The sequence below is a fragment of the Oxyura jamaicensis genome, chromosome 1 (assembly GCF_011077185.1).
Source record: "Oxyura jamaicensis isolate SHBP4307 breed ruddy duck chromosome 1, BPBGC_Ojam_1.0, whole genome shotgun sequence".
NCBI classification, from domain to species: domain Eukaryota; kingdom Metazoa; phylum Chordata; class Aves; order Anseriformes; family Anatidae; genus Oxyura; species Oxyura jamaicensis.
In genome coordinates, this window is record NC_048893.1 from 142157117 (window position 1) to 142175121 (window position 18005).

Sequence of the window (18005 nt, forward strand, 5' to 3'; positions counted from 1 at the left end):
TTCCTTACACAGGGAGGAAAGCTTTCCAAAGAAATGACAACATTTTTATCTTTTCTACAAGTTTAAAAGACACTTTCTTAGAGTATTTCCTGGAATTGTAGGACAAGAATTGCCACAATGACTATTTTGCATCATTTTTCTTGGAGAATTCATCACCAGGAGGAATGTGGTGGCCTGTACATCAGTGTCCCAGAGCCTACATATTCCTTCATCATTATGTGCACAATTAGAAAAGTAACATCTTTTTGCCTACAAATTGAGTAAGGCACCAAGAATTTTAAAATATTAACTTTTATAACATCATAATTTATAATATATTTTTTTTGTTATTTAAAAATGAATTCAAATAGCTTTTTCAGACAAGAAACAGGAAACAGTAAGATTCAGAGATCTTACGTGGGACTATTCTCAGAAATTTGCTGATAATGTAGTAAATCCAGTGTAAATATTAGTACTTACTATTATAGCATGCATCTTATTGTGATTGTAAATTCCACCCCTCAAATCATGTGTTTCCTTATAAAGATTTTAAAATAAGAAAAACGCAAAATGCAAAAATTAAAGGAAAAAAAAAAAAAAAAAAAAAACACGTTTAAAAATGAGGCTGGGGTCCCTCAGTTTTACGGGACAAGTCAATACAAACACCTAAGCGGAGGAAGAAAAACATTTGGGTACCTCTGAAACAACAGTTTCTTTATCTGAAAACATACATTGAGCTGATTCCAGCAGCATAAACTACCCCACACAGTTTTGTGACAATGCTCTGAAATTGATTTATGAGGGAAGAAGCACAGCTCTTTTGATGGACATATTGCTTGAGAACTTTTCTGACTTTGGAAGGATGTCATCTGTGACGATGTTTTTGCTGACGTGCTGACTTTTCACTGGGGAATTTGGCTGAGCCCAATAAAACATTTCATTCAAGAATTCCACAGAAATTAAGTGGTAACAAGTTTCGCAGGGTGCTGTTTGAGAGGACAAAGTTCTACAAAAAGTTTACATGAAAATTGAGATCATAAATTAAATTTTACTCATTTGGGGAGAGGGGATTTAAAATTTAAGCACTATTAGACTTTTCCAAATATGTGGAACAAAATTTATTTTCAGGAATTAATGAGCTAGCAAAATTTATACTGGTAACTCTTGAAATGCATATGTTTTTCAATCACAAAACACGTAGTTCAAAATGCTTCCAAGGACACAGATCCCAGTCACACACACCTTATACACCCCTGACTTGGCAGACTGCACGGTTTGTTGACATTTAGAAGATCTAGGCGATATTATAAAGTTAACCCAACTTACCCTGTGCCACATAATCCAACCAGGAACACCATTCTGAGAAAAAATAATAGCTCTTCATTTCTGCTACAGAAATTCCTCTCTGATTCATCACGAGAGAAGAGTGTCAGAGAAGTAAAGTGTCCACCTTCCCCTTCTTCTGCTCAGAACAAACCATCCCCAGAAAGTAAGAGCTTTCATATTAACTGAACTTTGTTCTATAAATGCAACAGGTGGCCCAAGATGACTTTACAAATATATTTTCCTCCAGTAGCGCCATTATACCTGTAATTATCTCTTTAATTATAGTGCTCTCCTCTTAAGTCCCCACCCCGAATATTTGCAGAGTGCTGATATACCCAGTGTCTGATACGGTATACCCAGGCTATAGGCTCAAGCCCTAAGCATATTTTCACTCTATTAGACTTTAAGAAGGCAAAGCAAAACTGTCTTTCGCTAAGACATTCATAACACCATCTGGAATGAGTTGTATTGAACTGCTCACTAGCTTTAGTATTTCTGTGCAGTTTATTACCATTCTCTGGGTTCACAGTCAAGTCTTTTCTCCAGCATTTTGCTGGACAAAGTACAAGGGCATTCATTTCCAGCAGGTAATGGAAGATTCAAACATATGAACTCCAAATCTCAAATAAATCCTTTTTCAACACATTTACCCAGCCAGCACATGAAGGTGTGAACATAGCAACAGCAAACACAGCCTTACAAGCCTGGGCCTATCTGGCATGGGGACTAACAGTAATAAAGTTGTAGTGGCAGACTTTAACATTGACCAGAAATCTTGGTGTTTACACAGGTTCCAGGCATGCTTTGGCTATGTTGAAGCCTTCAGGTACCAAAGTATGCCTGCCCCCGCTCTATGCATACGGTCATTAGATTGGAAGGACCCTGGGGCATGGGGACCTTCGTCTCTTCTTTCATTCATTACACGCCTAGAGTGGACATGTGAAAGCAAACGGCTACAGAGCTTCGGTCATCTTCATCAGAAAACCAGCCTGAACCCAGTGTGAAAAGCTGCAAACTACAGGACATCTCTGAAGATAACCTCTGTCCATGCTAACCGCAACACAGACTGAAGGTGGATGTCTCTGGAGGCCCCGCTCAGCAGACTTGTTTTGCAGCTCTTGGCTCAAGCTGGCCTACTGTTCCTGATCACTTAGAGAACGAGTGAGAATATGAACAGGCTGAGAGGATGCTCTATTAGCACCACCCCTGGAAGTCCACCGCAAGGAGCCGTGGCAGGCCAGCACCCTGGAATACCTCCCCTCCTGAGGGGTGACAGGTGTCCCCATAGGAGACTGCTCAAAGCCCTGTGTCTCCAGGGCTGACGTCCTCCACAAACTCTACAACTGCCCTCCCACCCTCCTGCAGAAGATGTTCAGTCAGGGATGGATGCCGAGACCATGATACCCTCCTGTGCAATGTTGAGTCCTGGCCACATGAGCTTGGGCCCGGTCTGCAGAGGCACCATATGGTGCACAGTCCCAGATCTCTGTGGTCCAGGAGTAAGCATCACTGGAGTGAGGGCTCAGCCAAGGCAGGGCGATAAAGGCAGTACAGCCAGCCTGGGGAAAGACACCCGCAGAGAGCAGTGGATGGAGGATTAGGCCAAAGAGGACAGACCCAAACCTCCATGAGCTTAAAGTAAATAATGTTGTCTTTGTTAAAATGAAAGCAGAGGCAGATCTGATGAAGAGTAAAGACACTGGAAGCCAGCACAGCCTCCTTCACAAGGTAAATAAGGTCACAATCTATGAACCAGGACATTTACTGTTCATATAAAGAATTCTATATTTATTTATTTTTAACATGGGGGCAGAAGGATGAAGTAGCAGGGAGCAAAACGGCTCTCAGCAGTTTCCAGAGATGCTAATAAGAAAACATAGCCCTGTGAGACACGGGTCAACAGGACTGAGCAGCTTAATTTTGTCACAAGAAAAGAGAAGCATATATCATGGGATTCACAGACTCACAAGTACATTTACTCCGGAAATAAATGCTTGCCAAAATTTTAACTTCACCCAGCACAGCTACAGGATAGAACTGCTCCCAGGCTGCAGGACCTCTTCTTTTCCAGTCTAAAACCTTGATCTACATTAGGGGTATCTTTTGGTCTGCCACTGCCACTGAAGGCTAATTAAAGTCCCCCACCAGGAAGGCAGGAAGACTCTTATCAGGGCAAAAGGCCATAAAATGGCTTTGACCAAAACAATGGACTAATTCTTACTGTATATGTAAAGTTAACATTAGAACCATCTAATTGCTTTTCTACTGTCAACATAAAATGGGTAACAGGAAGGAGAGGAAACAGAATTTTTGCATACTTGAAGACTTCAAAAAGAAGACTGCAGCACAATCAAAAGGAGCTTCGGAATAATAATAAAGATGGGTGGGAGAGAAGAGTGTTTCTTCCCACAGAACCATTCAGTTTTCTGACTGTACACATCTATATATAGAGAAAGGAACCTCTAAGAGATGATTGTACAGCATTACAAGGTTTGCATTAGGGATCTGAAACTGAAGGAAAGTAGGCTAAAATGAGGACTTTTTATATTAGAACATGTTCAATATATTAAACCCATGCAGTCAAAGCTTTGTCTATACTTGGGATTAACATTCACAAATGGCCAGCAATGACCACTTTTATTGCTACATTTTGAATTTGACTACAGTGTGATTATGAGCGAGTGATGGTTGAATCCTAAATAAAGGTAAGGCTAAAATTTGATGAGGTCTTGTTTTGCTCTGTTTGGTAACACTGCATCCCATGTATTTAAAATATGGCTGTTTTTTTCCCCATGAAGAATTATTACTAGCAATATTATGATTACTAGCAATTAACATAAAACCTTTCTCTGGTCTGACCTGAATGGGATTAATTGTTAAAACTCAATGATTTAAAAGTTGGCACTCTAAAGGTATGAAATCTTGGCCTTAAGAATGGCCAGTCAGGAAAGGTGAAATCTTTGCATTTCAGAAGTTATCAAAAACTTAGCAAAAGCACAGCATAAAAGAGGGTGTGAGCAAAAAGAACCACCATAGAGGCATTTTTCTCTTCCTAATTTGTTTCCAAGGATAAGTGTCAACATGAGAGAAAGGAATATTGGAAAGTCTTGAAAGATTTATACTTACTATAGAGGTTGCTAAGTTTATTTTTACTTCAATTGTATATGCTCCAAATTAGTTTAAAAATAAGCAGGATTTTTTATTTTTATTTTTATTTTAACTATAGTAGTTCACTGTGCATATAAAACCAAGAAAGGATCCATTAATTATTGAAAAATCTGCTTCAGCCTATCTCAACCAGTCAGGGCTAACCTATCATAGGGGAAAAAAAGTTAGCTTTACTAAACACAAATATTATATAATTTTTGCTTATACTAATATATGATTATACCACATACTGTATGAAACAAGACTTTAGGACTGACTAAATGGTTGCAAGTCCCAAATTTAGTACATTACACTCAAAGATCAGAGGCTTCCTGAGCTTTTGAATACAGTTAAAACATTTTTTGGGGTGTAGTTACTTGTTTTTTTAAGAGTGGAGCACTCAGTGAAGTTCTTATAGAGTATTGAAGGGGGGTTGGTGTAAAGCATTCAAATCTGTGTTTGTTAGGCACTATCATACCTGGAACTGCAAGTAACAACAAAATTGCTTGCACACTTTTCTCCTATAAGTACTGGTTATTAGTACTGAGATTAATCACTATCCATGAGTAATAACTAATATGGATAAAGATTTATATTTTCTTACTATAACAAATGCTGGATCCCTACATGAGCATGCTTTGAGAAAAAACAACAACAGCAAAAGAGTTCCTGCAAGAACCATCGGAGTTGTGAAAATCAGCAAGTCCAGCACTAGACTACTTACTGCTCATAGGCACCTCACATGATGCTTAAATTTTAGTGCAAACATTCTATGCATATGCAAATCACAATATACAATCACTTGTAAAAGTCACCTCACCAGTGCATATTTGGCGTGTGTTATTTCGTGACTGCCTTCTGCCATGAAGGAGTTGGCCGAATCTTGGTAGGATCCTAAAGTGACTTTCATGTCCATCCTTTAAAAACCGGCGTTGTGACATGGGTGGGTATTCTTGTATCTTCACCGAGTTATTCACCAAAGGAAGAAAAAAAGAACCTCTTCAGAATTACGCTCTTCTGACACAACGTGAGGCACTCTGATTTTGTTTTAAAATGTCAATGGAACACAAAGAGTTCTTGTGTTGTCAGATTCAAGCACTAATAAAGGATTTTTTTTTTTTAAAAAAAAAAAAACAACAACAACAACAAAAAAACAGATTTAAAGAACTGGAAGTAGGTGCAGTTCGGTTATTTGGTTCATATGTGTTTTTCCTCAGAAACCGATGCCTATTTTTACTACAAAGAAAAGAGAAGAATCAGTTGTACTTAATGAACAGAAAATGCCCAGTTAGTTTCTACACAAAGCTGCAAGACCTCTCAGTTTCTGGCACACGTCACACAGCAGATAGGTAGCACACCTTGCTACAGCTTACAGCCTGTTTTCTTGTCTCTGGTGCGACTACTGCGAATAAAGGAGGCACAGCTCACATAAGTGGCTGGATTACCAGACGAAACTTTCAAAAAGAGGACAGAACTGTCTGTTTTTCAGTGTTTCATCCAAAACAGCAGCTGTTTCCGCTGAGGAAAAGCCCCCTCAAAGCATCCAGCCCGTCAGCTCACACCAGCCGTGCGCTGCTCTCCAAAGCCACTTCTCATCCCAAGTAGCTGGCCCTACTGCTGGGGTCTTCACAGCCTTCTCATTACTGAGAGGGGAGGTTCCGGTAGTTGCACAGAGACAAACGAGGTTTTTAGTGAAGAAGGGCAGCTGAAAGTCTTTCGCAGAAGTCCACGTTTTGCTCGCAAGTTCACAAATCAGCGCTCAGATGGGCAGAAATCTCATGCTGGAACTTGCTGCATTTCCTAGTCGTGTGTCTGAAGCATCCCGTATCCCTCAGTGGCCTCCACTGTGCTTTATACCAGCAAATTAAAAGCAAATACCATTGGCAATACGACGCTGTTAATTAGAAACTACTCTTCTGTCCATTTACCCTGAGTCAGACTCTCATTATCAAGCTCCTCTTCCTCTCCCTGAATTTGCTCAGAGGTGAGACTTAAAGGCTGGACCAGGTGATTTTAGAGGTCTTCTCTCGCCTGAATTATTCGATGATTCTGTGAGACGTGAGCCCCTCAAAGGCCGAGCCTGTCTCCAGAACCTGCAGGCAGAAAGGTCTCACAAGAAAAGCTTGAATCTTCCTGGGAGTTAACAAACAACTAATAGGAAGGAAGGGAGGGGAAATGAATCCCAGGCTTTCTGAAAACACATCAGGAAACCCTACACTGTCTGTTCCCCCTGTCTCTTTCAATGCAGGAGAGAGGAAATTGATAATACTGCTTTACTTGGCAGTCACATTTTCCTCTCAATTCTAACTATGTCCTGTATGGCTCCAGATCTGCCACAACCTCGTCCATACCATTGTGCACATCAAACTGAAGAAGTGTTCTGAAATACGGTTACCAACCATCATTATTCTGGAAGCAAATTAAAACAGACAACCTTTACTTAAGTCCCTGGGAAGTAAATATTAATTAACTTACAAAACACTAGCCTGAATATACCTGGCTAGCAAGGGATAAAATGCTAGACTTGTGATATGAAATCATAGGTAAATGTGTCATTCTTGAAATGATCAAGAGAGGTAGACAAGTAAATAAGAATTAATGCATTTCATGCAAATGTCACTCATGTTCCAAATTCATTATAATAAGTAGATGGACCGCTGCATAATGCAGCTGTGCTACTCATCCTGGATCAAAGGCCTGCCAAGCTTATTTAAGTAACAGAGGAATTAAAAGGAAGGAAGGAAGAAAGGAGGGGAACATCCCAGTGGTGGAAAACTGCCATGATGTACACCACCACTGTATTACACGTTCAGTCTTCATGCAAAAGAGGATGGCGCTGAAATAGGTGTGGCACCAATATGAGACAAAATCCCACATTTTATGGGGTTGCTCTTCACTTGGGGGCACAGTGAGACAGATGCAGTGAAACAGTGACCCTTGCAGGGACACCACCACAACGTGCTCCTTGTTGCTGAGCTTCCATGGCGAGGCGGTGGATGTGGCCAGGAGAGGCCTGCTGCAGGCTGCCAGCCAGTGGGATGGTCCTCCTGTCTGGCAGGCTACTCCTTCTTTGGGATTTTGGGGCACAGCAGCCTCCGGATGGCAGGAATTGGTCTAACTGTTGACTGGAAGGTGGGTGAGACTGCGCATCACCTTCCAGCAGCTGAGCCAGCAGCTAGAAGAGTGACTGTCCTGGTGGTGTGCTGTGATGCCAGTGGCACGTGGTGGCCATCTCACCAACAATTCGTGCAGAGTGTTATTACAGCGAAGCAAAAAGAAGCTATCCTTGCTTGTACCTACAGCACAGAGAAGATTGATGACTTGAGTTGTAAAGTTGTTAAGTACACACAATCCAACTGAAAGCTACCCATTAGCTACATCCCCCTCCGTAAAACAAGCTTTTAATCTTCTTTCGAGCACTCAAGTTTGTGCCTAGAAGCAACGAAATTAATCACAACAATGGCTGTGGTGGAGCGCAATCAGAAGGAAACAGATGGTGTAATGCAGCGTTTTCCAAACAGCCACAGCCTCTATCTCCAGGAAAATAATCAGAGTATTTTCCCTTGCCGTTGGCATTACTGTAACAAAAGCTCGTATTAGAAGGGTTTCTTCTCTGCTCTGTACAGCATCAGAGAACTACTTAGCAGTTTAAAGACGGTAGTATTCTTTGAGTATTACGTGGCAAATCTAAGCAGACTACACCTATCTCTTCTTTCATGTCATGTAAACAGTAGCATTTGATGGGCAATGCCTCCGTGAACATCTTTAAATGACCACAAACAGCCTGATGAAGTCAACAGAATCCTGGCAAAGAAACAGCTCTTGTTTTTCTCAAGCTCCATCTCCACGTCTGTTTTTGATTGCAGGTGCAGTGCTGCACATTCACAGTAGAAGCAGCCACACGGAATTACATCTGTATGTATACTCTCTCGAGTTCTTCCTGGGAACTGTCACAGTATTTTTGTTAATAAATTAACCTCAAGTTTTCTTGGGGATCATTAATTTAAGCTGCCACCACTTTGATCACTGCCAGATTCTTACTGTTCCTTTCATCTTTTTGTTTGTACAGGAGCCTTATCTTTAGGGAACATCTCAAATGCCCTAATGTGATTTTCCGCCGGATCCCAACAAGTATTTACAGACCCTTGCTTACATCCTGGCATTAGGTGCCAAGCTCTGAAATGTTCATGTTATAGGACCAAGTATCCCTCCTAGCAGGAGGCTCTGGTAGCAGAATCAACACTGCATTAGCACACAGATTTATGTTCCTGTGTTTCTTCTGCTCCTTAAAACAGGTTAATCTTCAGATCTGCTGATAAGCCACTGCCACCAGTGTTGCCATTTCTCCTTAATTTTAAATCTCCTTTTTCAGGGAAAAATGCATCTTATGGGCTAGAAAATGTGGTACCTCCTACAGCTTGCACTTCAAGATCCCTCTGTGCATACAATGTGCAGGAGTCCGTCTATGAGAACTACACCTATAGTTTGTCCTGTCCTTTTCCCCTTGAGTCCCTGAAGGAAGCAGGTTCTGCAGAGAAACGTCACTGTCAGAAGTGCCATCACATCCCACTGCAATGATGGGGTAAGATAATAATGAAGAGGACTGCAAGAGAGATCTTGCCTGAAGAACACAAAGATGGTAAAGATTATATGGGGAATTTGCATCTACTGTTTGCATACATACATGGAGGTCTGAAATCACTGTTTCTTGGAAAAGTTTCTAAAAAAACAAATACAAGGGCACATACAAGCTAAATCTCAGAGTCTTTTAAAAAAGGAGCAAGTGCCATGCGTATCTTTCAGTATCAGTGCATTTTCAGTAATAGTGGAAATTAAATGAGGGGGAAGAAAAGCACACCACGAAAGAGATCTGCTGTTCAGGTTTTTCTGCTCAAAGCATGCTCCATTAGTTGTCCGTGCACACAAATCATAGTTGTTTTGATGAAAACAGTAGTGCAAACAAAAATCTAAATGGGACTCATCGTTTTATTGAATAAAACGATTGCTTTGTGCACATTAAAAAGATAACACCAAAGTCACTTCTAATCTGAAATGTAACCTGCTTTATACAGTTGAACACCCTTATACTGTAACAGGGGAATACTGATTGTTATGATGCTTAGTTCTGAGCTTTCTTACAGCCATACTTAAATGTCAAATTATGGCAAATATTTTTCTTGTGTGGATTTTTTAAATTAAAAACAAGTGTATAAAAGCTAATCCATGCCAGAGGCTAGCCACTAGGCTAAAACAGTGAAGTATCAGCCAGAGGCTGATTTTAAATGAGAAAGAAAGGGTAGATGAGACTTCAAAGAGACAGAATTTGATATTTTTACATCCATAAATTCTACTGGGCTCTTGTAAAGGGAAAATGTTGAGAGAAAACCTGCCTGAAAACCTGAGAACTAAATCATTACTCCATGATGCCAAGGAGATTGAAATACAAGAAAAGAATGACTTCCTTTTTGAATGTGGATGAGATTAATATCAAGTTTAGGTACATCTTTTGCCTGTACTATTTTTATACTTATTAGAATTCAATAAATGTTCTTATATTTCACTTTTAGGCTAGTCTACCAGAATACTCTAAGAAAAAGCTTAAATAGGGCTCCCATAACATTATCTAGAGAACCTGTGAAGTGAAATAAAATACCATGACAAACAAGTAGAAGCTGGATTGGGAAGAAAACCCAGAAACAGGTATTAATCAAAATACATCCAAGCAAATGTAAAAGCTATTTTAAACTCAGTATCTCCCAAAACCATAGATAGTGATAAACTTTCCCAATATTTTGACATTAACTTATTAAAGGTTAAGAGGTAAAAGAATTACTTGGTTTCACCAGAAATCTATAGGCAAAGCTTTAATTAAGTTACATGGGCATATGAGGTTAGTTTTCCAAGCTTAACCCTAACTGAACGTGTCTGCTCAGACACAAACCATGATTGTAACAAGCCTCGGCATCAGATGAATATAAGTTGATCGGGGCTGAGAGAAGTGGACAGCCTGAATTCTATTTATACTTGCACATTATGCTGCTGAGCTGCAGCTGCCAGTCTTTCTTCAAAGCAATCTCTCAAAAAGTTGAACTGTTACCATAAAATAGATCCTAAAATCAACAAGGATCATTCTGTATCTTAAATGTAAAACAAGAAACAAAAACAACCTTCAGGACATAAAATGAGGGATTCAATGTTGTGGAAGTGTTAATATTACATTGTAAAGAAAACTACGAAGGCAGGTGAAAAAGAGGAACCCATTCAGATTCGGATGCTCCTGCGAAGTATTTCTGGAATTACATTTAATTGTTTCTATTAACTTCATAAAATTAATCCTATGCCGGCTACAGGCCCACGCTTTCACCCACTCCTCCCATGTCCATCCTGCACCCAGTCCCCTGCTGCTGAGGGTGTGAGTACAGTGCAAGGGAGGGGGACAACTGAGGCAGGTGGCAGAGAGGGAATTTCTGTGGCAAGAGGAGAAAGAAACTGATGAGAGACCAAGAAGCCTTTGATACCACTACACATCCCTGCTGCCTGCAAAACATGGAGCCACGGGCAAGGGGCTGCTACTGATATAAACCAGGTAAAACAACAGCAGAGAAAATAAGTGGCTTAAAATGGTCAGTCAGATAGAGCTTTATTGGCCATGTTCTGTAAAGATATGACAGTTTCAGGCATGTTGGCCACTCCCAGCACATACGCCCTGGGACACTGCGGTTATTCCCGTCATGTGCCAACTACATCTGTATAAATAATTACTGAACTAAGGGGGTGAGGGTAAGTAGTTGCCTTCACTACATAGTCAGTTGTGCCAGTGGAAGCTTTGTCCAAAAACTACCTGCATCTGTGTATATATGTGAGTATTACATATCTGTATAAATATAGATATAAATGAATAACAAACACCTTCAAAAACATTGACTGGCCCTCGACAGCACAGCTCTGTGCAGAACTGGCTGGAGAGAGAAAGCCAAAACTTGATGTTAAAATATTTTTTGTTTAAGTTTAAGAGTTCCTGAATTGTTTTCAAAAGAATAAGCTTGTGCTCAAAAGTTGTATCTTTTAACAAGTACGTACAGCAGGTACACAGTACTTACTCACTGGGTTGATTTCCAGCAGTAGTAAAAGAGGGAAAGGAGGAGTTTGTATGCGTTTACGCCATGGACAGGTACGGCTGCTCTTTCCAGTCTGGTGTGATAGATTTGAGATTAGTGATCAGCTCACCAACAAAACTTCACTTTCAGGACACTGAAAAACTGGATGGGTTAGATGGGTGATTTTCAGAAGATCTTTTCCTGAAGACAATACCTTTGACAACAACAAAATGCAGAATATGGTATCGGCTGCTGCTGGATCGATGCATCTATAGTTCCTAGCGGTGGTGGACCCTGGCTACAGCTTATTATGTTCATTGAATCATAGAATCATTAAAGTTGGAAAAGACCTCCACGATTATCTGGTCTGACCATCCCCCTACCATCCGTCACCTACTAAACCATGTCCCTGAGTACCACGTCCATCCTTTCCCTGAACACCCCCAGGGACGGTGACTCCACCACCTCCCTGGGCAACCCATCCCAATGCCTGACCGCTCTTTCTGAGAAGAAATGGCTCCTCATTTCCCACCTGAACCTCCCCTGGCATAACTTGAGGCCATTCCCTCTAGTCCTATCACTGGTTACCTGTGAGCAGAGGCTGACCCCCAGCTCCCCACACCTTCCTTTCAGGTAGCTGTAGAGAGCAATGAGGTCTCCCCTGAGCCTCCTCTTCTCCAGACTAAACACCCCCAGCTTCCTCAGCCGCTCCTCACAGGACTTGTGTTCCAGGCCCTTCACCAGCTTCGTAGCCCTTCTCTGGACACACTCCAGGGCCTCCATGTCCTTCTTGTAGTGAGGGACCCAAAGCTGAACACAGCACTCGAGGTGCGGCCTCACCAGATCAGAGTACAGGGGGACGATCACCTCCCTGGTCCTGCTGGCTGCACTCTTCCTGATACAAGCCAGGATGCCGTTGGCCTTCTTGGCCACTGGGGCACACTGCCGGCTCATGTTCAGGTGAGCATCAACCAGCACCCCCAGATTCTTTTCCTCTGTGCAGCTTTCCAGACACTCCCCCAAACCTGTAGCACTGCATGAGGTTGTTGTGGCCAAAGTGCAGGACCCAGCACTTAGCCATGTTGAACCTCATCCCGTTGGCCTCTGCTCATTGACCTATCCTGTTCAGATCCCTCTGCAGCGCCTTCCTAGACTCCAGCAGATCAATGCTTCCCCCCAGCTTGGTGTCATCTGCAAACTTACAGAGGGTGCACTCAATTCCCTCATCCAAATCATCAATAAAGATATTAAAGAAGACAATAAAGAGCATAAATCTCAATAATCTAATGCATGCAGTAAAAAACTACTACTGTGCACCTACACAAGCAGCTGACATCTTCTTGCCATAGCACCACAGACCAGAAGCACCCTTTGAGCTTACCGTCTCTGCTACTGTAGTTTTGTTCTCAGAAGTGTTCGCTGTTGCCATGCATTTCAGACCCAAGTGATCCTGCACTCAGTTCTCACCTCTTCACTGTAATACTTTAGTTCTTTTCCACATTTCACAATTCTCCCTTTTTAGTCTCTTCATGAATGGTTAATTAATAAAGTGAAAGAGTTTTCAGTTGAGTAGCTGCTTTGAAATTCTTCTGCATGCATTGTTACACTGATTACAAATTTATATGGCAGTAATCCACTTGGCACAAAGGAAACACTGCTATTAATACTCCACAAAGCTGGTATGCAGCTAGACGTAATACCTTTTAGAGATGTTTTAGATACGCTCTAAAATCCTGAGGCTGTAAGAACTAATGCCATTTTTCTCCAGCCACTGCTGTGATGCAGCACAGGAGGGTTTCTACCGCAACTTTCTGAAATGCCGTGGGGATGCAAAAGTGATGTATCACACAAGTGCTTGGAGAAAGAAGGAGATTTTCATAATATTAATGAACACAAAGAATTCATTAACTGCTTATTTTGAAGATCACTCATGTAGGATTCCAGCTAAATGGGATTTTCCCGATGTACAGATAAAGAAATTTAATTGAACTGGGATGAAGGGAGTTACTGGTGGGACGGCTGCCAGTTTACTAAACAGAGTCCAAGTTTTAGCCAGTTTAGAGTCAGTTTTCCTCATTCTGGCCTCATCAGCTGGCCAGTTCTAATGGACATTTTAATTATATAGTCATAATTAAAGACATTGAAGCAAACAGATCTAAACACAGAGTAAGGGAGAGACCAAGGGTTTTTAGACCATCTGGAACTACCAATCCCTAGGACAAGTCTACGATTAAGTTTAAGAATGAAAAGCTCTTTGACAGCTAAGAATCAACAGACAATTTCCCTCTGAAAACGTAAAACAAATACTGTATGATATGCAGTTACTATGGCTGTAATTCTTAGAAAGAATGAGAAGCACATTCCATCTATAGCATGTTATCAGCAAGCACTGACTGAATACAGCCACAGTCACACAGGCACTTTGTTGGGCCTAGCTCCGTGCTGATGCCACGGGGAGAATTTCTGCTCCTTCCCCTTGCTTCCTTTGTGCTGGCATGTGTATTTCTGTAGCTGCAGTGTGAATCACACACAGAAACGTTCCAGGTAGGACAAGCAGGGTGGTGACGCGTGATGTGGCTCCGGGTTAGAGTAGCCAATAACTCCGGCTCAAATTGTGGCATGTGGAAAGCTGCTGAAATCATAAATACATAGTGATTTGCAGATTAGGAAGATTTATCATCTTTTTTTCCCCAAATGAGTAGTAATTTGTTCTTGCAATCTGTCCCTGTATCTTTAGGGTCCTTCAGCTGAAAACCTCACATGACTTAATAAAAGAGTACAACTGATTATTATTTATGGCTACACACTTAGAACCCAAACAAAGGCATAACGGGCAAATGTATTGTTGAAGTTACTGTCTCCAAATATATGATTACACCAAAATCTGTCGAAAGACACGGAAGATTTGGTAAATTAAATATGTTAAGCAGAAATGGACACTGATGAAATCATGGCTCCTCCTGACATGGTTTCACTGCATGAAAACATTGAGGGAAATAACATTGATGCTAACGATAAAGTCAGGACATTACAAAAAATCATAGCTTGCATTAGAGCAAAAATATTTTCCTGCATACTCTCTCACATGAGAAAAGCCTACAAAGAGTACTCCATGGGGATTCCCATAGCTGTAGAGCTGTATCACCAAAGGTCAATTCCAGTCAATATCCTCTTCTTCCCTCATAGATTTTGTTCTTATTTGTCATATTTGGATTCAGAGATATTTTTACCAGCCAATCTATATGATGCTTCAAACTTGTCAGGTAAAGGTAGTGCTGTGCCAGCAGGTTTTGTTTGTTCCCATACAGAAGAAATATTACCCAGGCATGCTCTGCTTTTCATCAAGGATGTGTTTCTGACAGCTAAAGTGTGACAGCTACAACCATTACCTCGTTGTTTCATTCTTCATCCTCGACTGACTCGATCAATCCTAGCTTGTCTAAGGAAGACAACCGAAAGCTGTAAGTGCAGCTACTCAGGAAGAGAAAGGAAGAATGCTCACACTATAAAACTGGTATTGGGGACGTGGTGTCAGAGATGAAGCAGTTGAGATCTTTGAGGAGCATGATCTGCTTCAGAATGCTGGCATCACTTCCAGGGGACAATTTTGATCCTTCTCCCACCACTCCACCTGCCATGCCATATATACTGCCCCTGTGCATTTAAACTGTGTGTATTTTAGTCCCTGCACACATTCCCCAAGCACACATCCCCTCCAAATGCAGGTGTTTCACTTGTGTGGCTGACAACAGATAGCAGGGTGTTAAACAATCAGCAGTGGAAGTCTGAACCCAAGGTCACAGTTGTCTCAGGAAACGGTCCTTTCATTGTGCAATCAAACATACACCAGAGACTGGGTCACAGGAGCAATCTTTGATCAGATCTGTGATGTGCAGATGCCACTGACACCAGGCTTCTCTGTTAGTAATGTATAGATCTGAGTGGGATATCCTTTATCTTGTACCCTTAGCTACAGGCAGCACATTGGGAAAACGTCATGCATACTGACCTTCCCCATCAGAAGAACACATGGGATTCCCAGATATATCCTGGGAGTCAGAAGCAGGTAGGAAAATGATACAGAAAAGGCACAGATGCTGCAGTTCATGTTAAAGATACACAGTAGCCAAACATTTTAGAACTTCACAGCAGCTCTCCAATCCAAATAAATCCACGTCAAATCAAAGTTATATTAGAAAAAAAAAGGATGTCATCAACTGCAGAAATTTGGCAGAATACAGGTTTAACATATATACCAGTTTATTAAACAGTAAATTATACTGTGCAAACTTTTCTGCATCAAGCTTCCCTTGTGGAGCACCCTGCTTTGCAGCTGGATGCCTGGACTTTGTTGCAGTCCTGGGTACTTACAACATTTCCCTGAACCATTTAATTCTCTTCAAATATTTAAAACCAACGTGTGAAAACTACTGCAATGTAAAGCATATGGATATGGCAAAACAAAGCAAAACCCAGTAAATAATGAAAAGAAAGAACTGGCTACTATGAAAATATAAAGTCAGATTATTTTAAGTACTAAAACCTAGAAGCCTTCGTAAAGTCAGTATGTTTCAATTTATTAAAATCCAATTTAGAGGGAGTAGCAGATTTTTTTTTTTTGCTCCAGAAATAAGCTCTGCTACCACGTCATGAGAGAGCCTTGGTGCTCTGGTGAAAAGATTTGAACCAGCAGGAAAATGTGTACCACTGCCACCAAATCCCAGCAGCCAGCCAGGCAACAGGTCCCATGTGTATGGGCCATGTACCAGAGGACTCAAGAGACTCCTGGAACATCATCTCCACCCTCAAAGGTGCTCAAGACTGAGCTGGACAAGCCTGTGATAAGCAGATCTGCTTTGAGGAGGCAGATGACCTCCAGAAGTCATTTCCAATCCAAATTATTCTATGATCACCTTGACTGTTTAGCCCCCTTATTGTCAGCCAGCTGCATCATTGCTTGTGCTTTCCCCAGAGAAAAAGAGAACAATTTTCAGTGCTTAATATATATAACTTGTTCCAATTTCCTGTTGAATTAATAATTTATCAGAATCTTATCTTCCTCATTGTAGTGTTATGTAAAGAGGCAGGGTGGTAAAGTAAAACATTAAATTATTCACAAGCTGTTCAGACACACGGGCAGAAAAATGGTAGATACATTATATATTTATCAGTTGTTAGAAAGTACAAAAACTTTGTGTTTTAGCGTGATAGCCAAGCTCCTTCAACAAAAGAGAGAAAAATAGTCTTCAAATTTGTGTTAATTTTTTTAGACACTAAAATGAGCTACAGCAAATGTATTCAAGGTAGATGTAAAGTCTGTACGAAGTTCAGTATTTCCCCAGTAAAACAGTTTCTGGATGCTAGTGAAGGAACAAGGCTCTACCTTTCTAGTGGCAGCATCTCTCATGAAAGGCAATTAAACCCTGCTCAGTATTTCTGCGGGACAGAACTGAAGAAATCACACTGTGCACAGCTTTCCAACACCGGCAGCTCATTAGGTTATCACTGACTAATACAGTAAATTATAAATTTGTTTGTAATGGGTGGATAGTGCTATGGCACAATGTACAGACTCCAAATCCTCTCATTCTCCGAACTACCAGCTCCATTCCGTTTGCTCAAATGAAGGCTTATGTCTCCTTGTTTCGGTGTTCAAGAAATAAAAAATTAATATCAAACTGCTGAATTTGAGTACCTTATGACTCCAAATAATCTCTACACATGATGACAAGTACGGTGAACATAATTCCCTATAATCCAGCCGTTGAAATGTATTTATCTTCCTACACACTCAGCTGAACTACCTCTTTCAAATACAATTTAACCAGAAATAGATTTTAAAATGGAAAAAAAAAAGGTTTGAAGTGCCATCCTCAGAATATTTACTACAAAGCAACCATGATAGAGAACAAAATAGTGCAACACTTTTTGCCCTGCAACTTTACATTTTTTCTCTTTTTTTTTTTTTTTTTTTTTTTTTTAACGTCCATATATTTTACACAAAGACCCTCTGTTAAAATTCATCTGGCTATCTGACCCCCTCCTCCCCCCCGATGCCCACAGACAGACATAGTCATTAAAGGATTGGCTGAACAAGATCTCCTTTCATTTCTGAAGGGGCCCCCTCTAACAAAGTACCTCGGAAAGTAGTCTTTATTGTCGGGCACCGAGTGATGCAATCTTTCATAGCAATAAAGATGTAGGATTCACTTCCTCCATGTCCTGACAAACAGTCACGCCTCTTACTCACACTGTTAACATCCTTCCACCCGCTGGCTTTCTATGGCTTTTCACTGATTTCAAGTTCAGCAGGAACCACTTTGAACACCGAATACAAGTTCCACTGCCCCAAAGACAGTTTTCTATCCATAATATGGATAAAACCCATGTATTAAACCCATAATTTCTGCTTTAACAGCAGCTAGAGGACAGGGTAAAGGAACCTCCATCCTTGGG

General features: G+C 41.0%; 1 protein-coding gene across 11 annotated transcripts in view; it reads right to left on the reverse strand.

The window, feature by feature from the left end:
* Positions 1-18005, reverse strand: part of MCF2L (MCF.2 cell line derived transforming sequence like) — a 162522-nt gene that overhangs the window by 95999 nt on the left and 48518 nt on the right. Inside the window, exon 1 of one of the 11 annotated variants that reach the window (XM_035317607.1) lies at positions 5273-5550. The exons of the other annotated variants lie outside the window; for them this stretch is intronic. Coding sequence (XP_035173498.1) covers positions 5273-5393 — 121 coding nt within the window. The 5' untranslated portion in view covers positions 5394-5550. Of the gene's footprint in view, positions 1-5272; positions 5551-18005 lie in introns of those variants that run through there. 11 annotated transcript variants of the gene reach the window in all.